Genomic DNA, 12,770 nt, shown 5'->3' with positions numbered 1-12,770 from the left:
ATTTTCAAAGTATGTAACAAAGAAGAAGACTGTAATTAGCCTTCTCCACAGCTCTTAGAGATTTGAGAGGGTACTAATTCCTAGATTACATACGAAAGCCTGGCGTAGGCAGAAGTTGCTAGCCCAAGCCACATCGTGAAACTCTTGCTTAAATCGACCTGGGCTTTGATTTTAGTCTCAAGTCCATCTATCAGTATTAAATATTAAATCATGTCTACCTCTGATGGTCTGCTCAGATGCAGGGGCAGAGAGAAAGGCGGGGAAGGGGTAGGTTTTTCTGGTGATGTTACAAACACACAGAAGCATCTGAAGCCATCTGATCACAAGGAGGGGCATCCTTTGTCTGCCTGGCATCTGGTGTCCAGATAAGATGCGAAGAGGAAACAGTACCAGGAGCGTGAAACCAACACCAACAGACATTTCCAAAGCCACTGCACCCAGGGAAAGAGAAGCAAACACAATGGGGAAGCCTGAGACACGATTAGATGGACCGGGGTGGCTCAGGTGTGCTTTAAAAGGAGGACTTTACCTCACCAAGAAAGTTGCACTTTGACAGTTTTACCTGTATCTCCAGACAAGGCTGCTGTGCTTTTACTTCTGGCCAGGAACGAATGTGTGGGCGTCAGCAGTCTGTTAACAACGCTGCTCTCCCATGGGCTGAGCTGCAGGCGGCGAGCTAGACGTCACCACATAAGCAAGATGTTAGAGGAATTCTTTCCGGCGGGGGGAGCAGGGGCAAAAGCATCATACTTATTGCTTCCATATGCCAGGCCTTCAAGAGACAAGGCTCTCCAGGGAGGACAGCAGGAATAGGGTCTGGGAGACGGGAACTCTGCCCAGAGAAGGAGCTATTCCATAACGTTGCCTTTCTTCAAGATGTTAAGTTTGTGACGGGCTCTATGTTAGTTTTATGGATGCAGATCTTGCTAACCCCCTTCTTTAGGAGTGAACAGGTAACAAAACAGAGATATCAACGTCACCGTCAGGTTTGGCATGTAGTTGTACTATCTGCCCTCATCAGGATGGGCAGGGGACTAATGGCACACACCTCAGCCAAGGGGCTTCCTAAGTGTCCTGTATAATCAACTCCAACACAGGCTTTGGCAGCGTAATGCAAGACTGCATTTCTATATAAATGCAGACAGAAAGAGTCTCCATTACATTTTGCTAGATGTCCATGAACTGCTACTTCGTCAACTAGGGGGAAATTAGATCTAATAAAAGGAAAGAGGGCTCATGCAAAGTTCTGTCTGGGATTTCCTTTTGACTTTTCCACTCGGCAAGCCAGGTTCCTTCAGGTCCCTGTTTGGTAACAACATAAATATTTTGGTGGAGGATAAGGGTAAAGCTGAAGCAAGATGAAATGAAACAAAAACCAAAATCCAATATAAACTTAATGTGAGAAATTACTAGTGGGTGTGTGAAGATTCCAGAAAATAAATTTAGAATAATGCAGTGAATATAGTCCCAAACTGTACTGGGGCTTGGTGGCAAGACCACTGTTAGGAAATGCACGCTAATTATAAATTAATGACTTCACTTATATTGTTAGCTTCCAGTGGTGGCCTATGAAAATATAGAAGGTACTTTCCAAAAATATCAGGGAAGAAGCTTGCAAAATCCTAAAAGTATTATTAAAGTCAGGTAACCATACATCTCTATTTCAGGGCACACTCCCAAGTCACTGATAAAAGTCTTTAAAACTGTCTAAACCTGACAAGGCCAGTTCTGCTCTGTATCATAAACAGCAGATGCAAATCCTCTTGCCTCTGGAGCGATTGTTCTCTCAATAACCTTTTCTATGTTGTATTTTAAGGAATGACATTTAAACTCTAAAAAACTAGTTTTAGTTAACAGACGTTATCTGATATTAAATGTTGGTATAGGAAATATTTGCTCCTATTTGAAAGGAACTACCAACCTCCAGTAATTACCTTAATTACCTGACTTTATTTTTTTAAAAGTGGTTATTTTGATCAAGGCTGCGGTGAATTTAAGAATTAGTGAATTATTAGATTTTCTGTTATCAGGAGAGTCTTCAGAGTTAAATCTTATCTGACAGTCGTAAATAAAAGGATTATATAAATATGTATATGTTGTATATATACAATTATACATATATAATAGAGTAACAGTTACATGGTAGAATGACAGCGGAACAAGGGCTGTTATACACTATAATATGGAAGTGTGTGTATGTGAGCACCAACAATGGAATTGAGCGTAAACTAAAAGGAGAATACAGTCACACAAGAAAACCAGTGGGGAAGAGTGAGGAGGATGAAATGAAAATCTTCAACAGAACTCTATTTTTTCAAGTAGATGAGAAGGGGAAGAACAGAGGAATGCTTCCTTTCCTTGATAAACTCTGCGGGATGACTGGCTCACAACTGCAGAGATGGTTTACCATTGAGAAGACAGGTCTTTTCTTTCCCCCTGGATTAAGAAGTTCATTAACTTTATTTCTGTGAGTCTTTAAAGCATCAACCAAAGAATTTGCCTCAAATGAAGATTCAAAACCCTCTTTGACTTGTGTTTAAAGCAAATCCAAAGAGATTTGTTTTACAGATCTAACAGCGTGAATGAAAGATTTTGCCAGAAGGAACATGTTTCCGCTTCTGCGTTCATTACTATGCCCTGAACGAGAGAGAGATCTGTTTCAGAAGATAACTTTTTAGTAAAGGTTAGGACAGGAGAGTTACTTTACTGTCCCACCACCACCACCTCGAGGCGCCTGATTTTAAGATGACAAGCCTCTGAAGGAAGAGATATTAATTCTCGTGAAACCATATTTAGTATTGATCCTACTTAATCACTTAAAAATGAGATATTGATGATTCCTATAACAGACCATCTGGACCAGGGGAGGCACACAAATATTATAGATGTCTGTACTACCCCAATCTTCCATACGCAGGAAATCACTGTTCAGTTTCCGATGGGTGCCATGCAAAAATCAGGCAAGTGTTGCCAGATCCTGGTAGTTCACGAGAAGTAGGAAACCCAAATGTTGTAGGAGATATTCGATTTTTAGAATGATGGCAGTGAATTCAAATTAAAACAAGAACAAAAAACCCTGTTCCAGCAAACAGAACCTGCCTGTGATCTAGATTCTAGGGAAATATGTATGGACTAATTTTAAGCAAACGGTAGGCAATTTCATTTCTTGCTTTTTTTTGAAATCCTTACCCTTCCTTGAGAAAAATCTGGATAAGTAGGTAGCTTAAGAATATTAAGAAACACACATTTTTAATGTAAAAATTTCCAGTGGCAAAATTCTCTCTATTGCAGCAATTATAAAAATCTTTGGTAATCAGAGGTTTCTTTTAACTCAGGTCATTTTTTCAGTCTGTGTGACACTATATTCAAGTGTGATAATCAAAATATTTAAAAACAAGTAGGGCAGAGGCACAGAGCTAATGGGTGCCATGCATTAGCTCTGGAGGACCTGGGGAAGCACAGCTTGGGGAAGTGGGTATTTACCAACTGGTATGGAAATATTTCAGTATTTTTAATAACCAGGAGAGCATTCTGGCTGAATGTCAACCTTGATCGCATCAGAGCCTCAATTTAAGATCAGCTTGAAGGCCTGTGCTATAGGGCTGAGAAAGCTCAGACAATCTAGTAAATGGTGTACACCCTTTAATAGATTTATCTGTAAAAGCCTCTAATTTAATAATTTGATAAGAATGCTTCCTAATTTAATAAAGCATAACCAACTTTTAAAAATAGATAGAAAAATATAAAGAGAGCAGAAAAGAAAATTAAGTTACTAAATTTATAAATTAGAGAAGTTCAAATTCAGAAGAATTTCTATTCTCATTAAAAGGCCTAGCCCCCTCACGGTCCTACTGAAAGTTTTGTCTAACTTAAAAAAAAAAAAGAAAAAAGCTTCCTGGACCATATGGGAGCTCCTGGATGAACTGAATCTTCCTTCGTGACCAAACTTGACCTGGCCTATTGGATCCAGGAACTGGTGGTTCACAGTTCTTTTGACAAGGGGGCAGAGCAGCAGAACTCCCAAATTTAGTGCTCTTCCTCTGATCCTATTAGTCTAGCTTAGGATTCGATTTGATAGGCCCCATGATTCATGGGGCGGTTTCCTGGACCTGGCTGTTGAACTTCCCTTGATCCTTAACCTCACTCAAAGGAAGAACGTATAAAGTCAGGGTTGATCTAAGGAAGGTAAGAACTGAAGATGCAGCATAACAACAACACAGGTTAGGAGCTGGGGATCTCTGTGCTAGACCCTCTTCTCCAACAATTAGTTTGTAGGCTATTAAATCGGGTCTTTAAGCTCTGCAATCATCTCTGGAACTCTGTTACCCCAACTGGAACAGATGAGCCATCCAATAAAACTCTCCCAGTTTTAAGATCCTATTAAGAATATCCAATCAGATATGATCAGGCAGACTCTTTTAAACAATCCTGTTGCTAGTTGACAAATCACTGTCATCCCATAGAAGGGTGGTAGGATATTGTTTGGTTTATTGCCCATCTACCCCAATTTCAGCTGTGGAACTGCAAGAGGCAGTAAGTAAGGTCTGACTTCAAAGTATCGTAAAATCCCAATTGTAGTTTGTCTTAGACATAGGTTCACAAAAGTATAAAATTAAAGTGCTGAGTAAGTGATCAAATCCAAAGAAAAGATGAGCAGACAACTGTAAGAACAGCAGTCATATGCTATATTTTATACTAAGGGAATGAGTTTGAAAATAAAGGCTATTTATGAAAGGGATGTTAATTCATAATACTTTTCTCTAACATATAGAAGGCCCCTAATTTGACTACAAGTCTAATATCGATGATTTAGGCAAATTAGTTAAAAAAAAAAAAAAAAGGAATGCTTTAGGTTAAAAGGCAAGATTAGGAAATTGTTCAACATTTACTGCTTTAAGAGATTAGTTATTAGTTATAAAATAGCATCAACACATATAATATTGTACATTACAATGACACAACTCTTACACAATACAAAATATATGAATACACATACACACAGAACATGCACACATTGAATTTTTTTTAAAGACTATAAACACTGAACGTTTCCCAGTTTCTAATAAATCATTCAAAATAACCACAGTTTGTTACTTTTAGAGAGTATGTGTTTTTATATTGCACAGTAATTCTTTGGCTTTCTAACTTAAAATCACTTTAAGTTCTGTAAAACCATAGCTTATCTTAAAAACTTGATTTTTCCTTTTATGACATATAAATATGTAAAATAAAACTTTAATTTTATAAATAGCTCAACATTCATGTACTGTAAATCCATGGGATGAATAAAACTCAAAATTCAAATAAAACAATAATTGGAGGACTATGATTATTAAAAGTTGTAGGAGGCTTCAATGATGATATTCTTGAAGTTAGGCCAAATCCCTTAAGAGCAAAATGAATGGACACCAAAAACCAATCACACACACACAAGAGATGTACAAGAGATGCAGTAAGCAAGGTTTGGTTAAATTAGAAATCAAATAGCAAAATGAAATCTACCAACATGAATCATTCAAGATTTTTTAGAAAGTCAAAGCTTGGAATTCCCAAAGTACAGATGAAAAGTCAAAGACAACATGATTGAAGTAAAATAAATGTTCGTAACAAAGATTATTTGCATGGTGGTGGGTAAGTGGGTGACTTCTGGAGCTGTAAACTCATTTACTAAAAAGTTGAGAAGCACCGCTTTCATCACTGCTAAATGCAACCATTCAGCCAAGTTCTAAAATGAGCAAGGTTCTTGTCACAAGGGAAATGCTGCTCAGCCGTTTATTGCTTTTTTACTCTGAAGTTTTGTTCTTCCTATTTAAGAAACGTAGGGAAAGCAACTTCAGATGCTTATTTTTAGCTGTAAACATCCAGAAAAAAAAAAAAGCATTAAGTAAATAACAGAACACTTTTTTTTGGTTTTCCTTTTGACTGTACCTCTATCTGGAGAATTTAGTAAAGTTGCAGATGAAGAGGAGAGCCGCTTGCTAATGACGGGATCAACATGTTTCGAAAGATTCATGGTGGAAACTGACCGCCTGTCTGGATCTAAAACAAATGGAGATAATGCTAATTGACAGCCAGCGTGCAGGATTGCAATTTCCTAGTTCGCTGAAGGAAGGAAAAACTAGGATTGGATGCTTTCAGCTCTATTACTAGATCTTATGTAATAGCACAGTTTTCTAAGTGGACATTTAAAGGTAACTTAAAGGTTAGAAATAAAATTCATTTTTCTTGTAGGATAAAATAAATATTTAGTACACCAGTTTGTCAGCCAGGGAAATTCAAGCATTTTATTATAATACAACAGACAGACGAAGACCAAGGCCAGTGGAGGGCAACTAAAATAATGGGGCAGACCGTACAGCAAAGAGGAGATTGTAAAAATGGATGCCCTTAGAATTGCCCCCACTAGGAACAAGGGGGTAGAAATGGGGCTGGTGAAATAGAATGCAAACACTAGAAGAAAAAAAAAAAAGAACTCCAGGTTCTATGCATTGCTGCTACTTTTTCTTGTAGAGTCATTTTACCCAGGGCATTAAAGTTCATTACAGAAAAACAGATTAAAAAGAAAGAAGAAGAAAGACTCTAGGTGTGGAACGGATGGCCACCGTAGAGTTTCTTTTTAAAAAGTCTACGAACTACCACACCTCTGCCTATAACACCGAGTTTTGGGTGGTTTACAAATATAGAATCAGCCCACAAACTTGCCCAACAAAACTGACGGCAATAGAAAGAAAATCAGAATTCTTTAAGTTTATTAATAATTACTTAAATAATTCCTGTAGGTGAGTAATTTCATAGTAATTCTTAAAGTTCAGCGAGAAGATACACGGCAAAAACTAGCTCTGTTAGTTTGCTGTCTGTACGGTGGAACCAAGCTGCAACCAGGCTCATTAGAATAGATCGTGTTCCCTGAATAAAACTGCATAGAATAAAAGTCTAAAAATCTCATTATATTTCTTTAGGAGGGCAAGTGGAGGTTCTGACCTACGACCAAAGTTAAAAGGGTTTTGCCATATTTTGTTTTCTATTGTTAGCTTCTTCTAAAACTAAAAACAAAAAATAATCCTTGTGGTAGATGCCTTTAAAACCCAGTTCCCATCGGTCTAAGTAACATTGGTAGTCAAAAATTTTATAGTAAACGTCCCTCCATAGAATAACCATTTTTGGCCATTATTTACAGCGTATGGGGGATAAACAAGTCTTCTACCAACGTCAGACATTCCTATCTCTACCATGTGTATGGTTGAAGCAACTCAATTATAAAACAAACAAACCCAGACATCAAGCCTGTGACATCAGTTAACCCTTAACTGACAGGCTCTTGGAGCAATCCTGAAGATTGAGGATAAAATATCAAAAGGAACATCTTAATGATGAAATGTAAGGTCCAGGGGACACAGGGAAGGATAACAAAAGCCATTTCTGGATGATTGACAGCAATACATTTCCTGATCTTGTTTTTGTATGTTAAGCTTCAGTTGGGGGACATCGTGTCTCCATGCAGGCCTACTCTGCATGGTGAAAATGATGGAGGTATAATGTGTTATTTATTCTATTACTTAATATAATAAGACCATTTTTAATCGTTTCTTTTTCTTGCTGAACAAAGTACAAATTCACGAAAGGATTTAGGAAGAATCCATTTAAAAAAGTTTCCAAACCAGGGCTAGTTGATGTGTGAGCAGTAAGGCATCACACTGATTTAATCTGGATTAAATTTAATTTCTAAGATCTGTTTTTTGATCAGCAAACACTGAGTGCCCATCCTGAGTGAGGCATTTTTATAAATGAGTAAGGCCAGGTCACTGCTCTTCAGATCACAGCAGATCACTGCGACCTTTGAGAATTTTGGCAAAGTCCAGTTACTTTCCAACTTCTCCGTTCTTGTATAACAGCAATTTTTTTCTAATTCACAGCTCTTATAAAAATGGATATTATCCAAGGGCTAACAAATACAGCACTAGCTTCTCATGCTCCGAGTGGCAGAAATAAAGGCCATATACTAAACTCTGAATGTGGAAGCAATAAAAGTAAGGTTATAAAGATATGTACCATGACAGCTTTTCCTGTACGGAGCATATATGTAAAACTGCCCTGAGAACAAAATATCACACATAAATAAGCCTTATGATTACAGATTTGCCACGTGCCCCCACCAAGTACCACTGGGTCACTAAGAGCCAAGGGAAAAACCAAAAAGAGTACTTTCAAATACTGTTCAACATCAGAGGAAAGTAAGTTGTGATAATAATATGCTTTTAGAATTTTTAAAATAAAGAGCTTCTACTGGGCACACTGAACGTTAGGAATGAAAGAGTAGAGCAAACAATAATCCATGGTTTTCTAGATTAAAACTAAGAGCAGAAAACAGACAGGGGTGGGGATGGGGTGGGGTAGGAGAGAGCAAACTGGATGTACTTTGAACCCAGGTAATTTATTAACTAAAAAAGCACTTTTTAAAGGTTTTATCCAAAATCATCACTTAGAAAGTAAACATGTCATTGCATTATTTCAACACCTTCCAGTCACGAAGTTGTATCGTCGCACTTAAGAAACACTGTGCCACATCCCAGATCTAGGTCTATGCAATGGGATAGTAAGCATGCATTATGCCTAAGGTGGTGATGGTTCAGCTACTGATGGACCGGCCCTAGGTCGGAGGTGCTAGCTACAGGTCAGGCAATCAGCAACCATAGGGATGTCTGTACCAGCTTTTCTAGTACCACCAAGAGTTGTGAGGTGGTGGTCCAGGCCTGCTAAATCGAGAAAGGTGAAGGATGATTCAACAAAACCACCTGGGGACAGAATGTAAGACAATGATTTTTCAAAATAAATAATAATAATAATAAAAAACGTTATTAGACTCACACAGACGAAAAAGAACTGACACACTATATAAAATTCAAAGTGTATCGAATTTACAGTACAAAAATAAAGCCTCTCATTAGGTCCAAATTTCAGTAGGTTTTATGTCCATTCAAGAACGAGGGAATGGCTGAGACATTCGCTGGCTCTAGGTTCAGAACCTGCGCTTTCTCCTGCAGAGCATTAACCCTGCACACGCTTTACGGTCTGAATACGCAAGCTCATGGTATTGATTTTGATCAGTCAATACTGCTATGATTCTTCCAGAGAAGATGATAAAATCGGTTAACTTCTTCCATCATCCTGAAATCTTAATGCAAATGATTACTTAAAATAATGTAGCGTGCAAACTGCATGTTTACTTAGAAACACTGCATAGATTTCTATCTCTTTGAGGGAATTGTGTAACAAAAGAGAAAAGGAGCCTGTGTTAAGGGAGAGAACCTTATCTTCTTACCTCCATCACCCTCTTATCCTCAAACAGTAGGAGCATCATTTATAGTTTAATTATTTCAGCCCATGATTTTTGTTTTGGAAACACAGGCTTAGAAGAAAGAAGCAACTGCCCTTTTGCTGTCCAGGAAAAAAGTAGTGATTTTCGAAAGCATTCACGGCTTGTTTACCTGCACTGTGGATGCTGGGGCTCCCATGGAGAGGGCCTCCCCATGACCACCGGTTATGCTTCTGTTTTGGCTTCTGGCTCCTTTCCATCGTCCGTCGTACAACAGCTTCATGGCGTTCCTTAAATGGAACAGAGGAGCGGATGATTAGATTCAACCTGGTTGTCCGAGGCTTCTTCAACTTAAGGCAGAATGGAGTAAAGGCACTACTGAGATTTTTACCTTAGTACTCCTACCTCCTAACGTTTACACGTCAGCCTGGGAGGGTTACTGAAATCATTAAGTCCCCGTTGATAAAGCCCCTGGTGAACAACAGGTACTTAAATAAGCAACCCTTGTTATTATTACCAGGAACGTGGTACTTTCATCAATTCACAAAAGCACGGTGGTGCAGGTCTTAGCTTGAGCAGATGCTAAACAAATGTGGTACTGTATCTTAAAAAACAATGGAATTTAGTATCTGAGCAGGTGGGTAATCTTGACTCCATGACTTACTGAGCTGTGACTTACTCATTCTGAATCTACATGTTCATTTTTGCAGAAACTGCTATATAAACACTTAGGGGTTGTGTACACGTTAAATGAGACAATCCATGTGAAAATGTTAAGCGATAAAGCCCCGGAAAAACCCAATTACTTGGGAGTCATCACGATACTTTTCACACAGATGAACGGAACATAAGTAAGTTACAGCTCTAGACCAGAGACCTGGGCTTTTAAAGTTTTTAGGGAAACAATTTTAACAACCACACCATTCGCTACCTGCCCTCCATACCCCAACCTCCCTAGAAGCTGCGGCTATCTATCTATAAAACGGATTACTTAATGTTGCTAGGCAGCCCAGCACCTTAATGGAAGGTTTCACCCTAAATGTGCTGCATTTCTGAAGTAGACAAACCTCCCATTTACTGCCCAGGGCGGCCTCTTACTTTGTCCTCCTCCAGCCTCTGCCTCCGCTTTTCCTCCACAGCAGCCCTCCTCCGCTCCTCCTTCAGCCTCTGTTCTTCTAGTTTCTTCTTCCGCTCTTCCAGATGCTTTTCATAGTGCAGCCGGGCTCGCTCTTCCCGTTCTAACCAGATTATTTCTCTTGCAGCTTCAGGAGGAAAAACAAGGGAAATCAAGCACAGGCAGGTTCAGAACTTGAATAGGTACTGGGGTGCCTGGGTGGCTCAGTTGGTTAAAAGTCAGACTCTTGATTTTGGCTCAGGGATGATCTCAGGGCCGTGAGATGGAGCCCGCCCCCCGGGTTCTGCCCTGGGCCTGGAGCCTGCTTAAGATTCTCCCTCTCCCTGTGCCGCGCCCCACCCTGCTTGCACACACTCTCTCTTAACAGAAAAACAAGAAAATTTGCATAGGTAGGACTGTATAAATGGCCCACAATGAACAAACATGGGTTCTTTGGTTTTGTATTTACCAAGCCTGGCCTAAAAGACGTGGAAATTGATTTTCAAGATTTTTTTTTCAGTTTTGAGGAAAAAATACCACTGTTAATTTCTAGCATAATTTTAATATGCTAACAATGAGGTCGAAGAAGATGCACTGAATTCTATTCTTTGGGAATCCCTACAGTCCTCTAGTTTGGTGTGTTATCCTGATATGATGCCCTCAAAACCAACAGTACTGTTCATCTCTCTTTTATCCTCCCCATCAAAAGCCTGAGACTACAGTTGTTTCAACATAGCACTGGTTCTCTGAAAGTATTAAAAGAATTTGGGAGAAAATCCCACAGAATTGATAGTTGCTAAAAGATTGTATTAAATGCCTTATAGATTTATCATACCGAATCAGCTAAGTCATGTGAGAGACTAAAGAAGCAGTTCTTGTGTCTGAAGAGCTCAGACTCTGGTTAGAAAAATCTGACCATTAATATCACAGGTGGAATGAAAATACACAATTCAGAAAATTCAGGGATGGAGTGCTTCTTTTCTCCTTTACATATACATGGTTCTTCCTCATTTTAGGGGAATACATACCCAACAAAACTCTTTTGTTTTCTTTTTTTTTAGTACAATGCTTCCTTGACCCGTGATAACTAAACAGACCTTTAATATGAGCTATTAACACTATTGGCAAAAGTGTCCAAAGAAAATTTAAAGCATAAACCTTGAGGATAATACATGGCGTGTAAGTTAAAATGTTATTTTTTAAGAGGAAAAAAAATGAAAATTCAGAACATTTCAATTTCCTCTAAATGTTTACTATTAAAGATTCTGCATTTCTGCTATCATTAAACCTTTCCAAAGCTGTCCATTTAAGGAGACAAATCTACTGAAAGCAATCTGAATTGACTTTACTTGGGTAAAAAGACACGGACAATCCAAGATGAGTTTGTCTTGTGACATCACTCAGGGTGGTGGCAGAGAGAACTGGGTTTTCCCAGCAGCCCTGCCACTAATGGGTGGTGAGATCTTAAGACACATTCATTTGAATTTTAGTTTTCTCTTGCCTAAAAGATGTGGAAATTGATTTTCAAGATTTCTTCCAAGTTTAAAAGCCCATGGTTCTAAAGAAATTCTCAGGCCCAATTGAAAATTTACTTTAAGTAACAGCACATAGAATAGGTTCAATAAATACTGCCGAGTGAGTGAATAAATAAAAACACTATGAGAATACACACTGAAAGTAACAGATGGGGAACATAATTCTAACAAGTTTTAAAGGTGAATTTACTGTGATCACACACACTTGTGCATGTAATATCTTCTGGTTTCCTATGTGGGAATACCTTCAACAGGCTTTCAATGATACCACATATTTTAGTTCATTTAAAAAGATGGATTTACAGTGACAGACTTCTGTCAAGCTTAAACAGTACAAAATATTAAAAGGCAATATGAAGGTCTTCCTCTAACCCCAGGCCCTCTTGTATTCCACTTTTACCTTCTGTACAAATGTAAAAGAAAAAAAAAAGTAAAAATCCATATATACTGTAGCATAGTACACGTTCTGCTCTGTGTCTTGCTTTTTTCACTGAAAATATATCTTAGACATCTTTGCATATCAACACATAAAACATGACTCCAACAACCTTTTTAATGGCTATATAATATTCCCTTGTCCACATCTTATTTTATTTTATTTTTTTAAGATTTTATTTATTTATTTGACACAGAGAGAGCCAGAGAGACAGAGAGCAAGCACAAGCAGGGGGAACGGCAGGCAGGGGAGAAGTAGGCTCCCTGCTGAGCTAGGAGCCTGACGTGGGGCTCGATCCCAGGACCCTGGGATCATGACTTGAGCTGAAGGCAGCCACTTAACCAACTGAGCCACCCAGGCACCCCTACATAC

General features: G+C 38.6%; 1 protein-coding gene across 12 annotated transcripts in view; it reads right to left on the bottom strand.

Annotated features, from left to right (window-relative positions):
- Positions 1–12,770, bottom strand: part of MAP7 (microtubule associated protein 7) — a 170,167-nt gene that overhangs the window by 32,110 nt on the left and 125,287 nt on the right. For 9 of the 12 annotated variants that reach the window (XM_036097485.2, XM_036097486.2, XM_078054686.1 and 6 more), the window contains 4 exons: positions 10,412–10,575; positions 9,486–9,603; positions 5,929–6,039; positions 563–676 (listed from right to left, as the gene is read on the bottom strand). In XM_036097485.2, coding sequence (XP_035953378.2) covers positions 563–676; positions 5,929–6,039; positions 9,486–9,603; positions 10,412–10,575 — 507 coding nt within the window. The remainder of the gene's footprint in view (positions 1–562; positions 677–5,928; positions 6,040–9,485; positions 9,604–10,411; positions 10,576–12,770) is intronic. The other 3 variants (XM_078054684.1, XM_078054683.1, XM_036097488.2) reach the window with 1 other exon arrangement.

The sequence above is a fragment of the Halichoerus grypus genome, chromosome 9 (genome assembly GCF_964656455.1).
Source record: "Halichoerus grypus chromosome 9, mHalGry1.hap1.1, whole genome shotgun sequence".
NCBI lineage: Eukaryota > Metazoa > Chordata > Mammalia > Carnivora > Phocidae > Halichoerus > Halichoerus grypus.
Note: the sequence above shows the minus strand (reverse complement) of the source record. Positions and strands in the feature narration are given on the sequence as shown.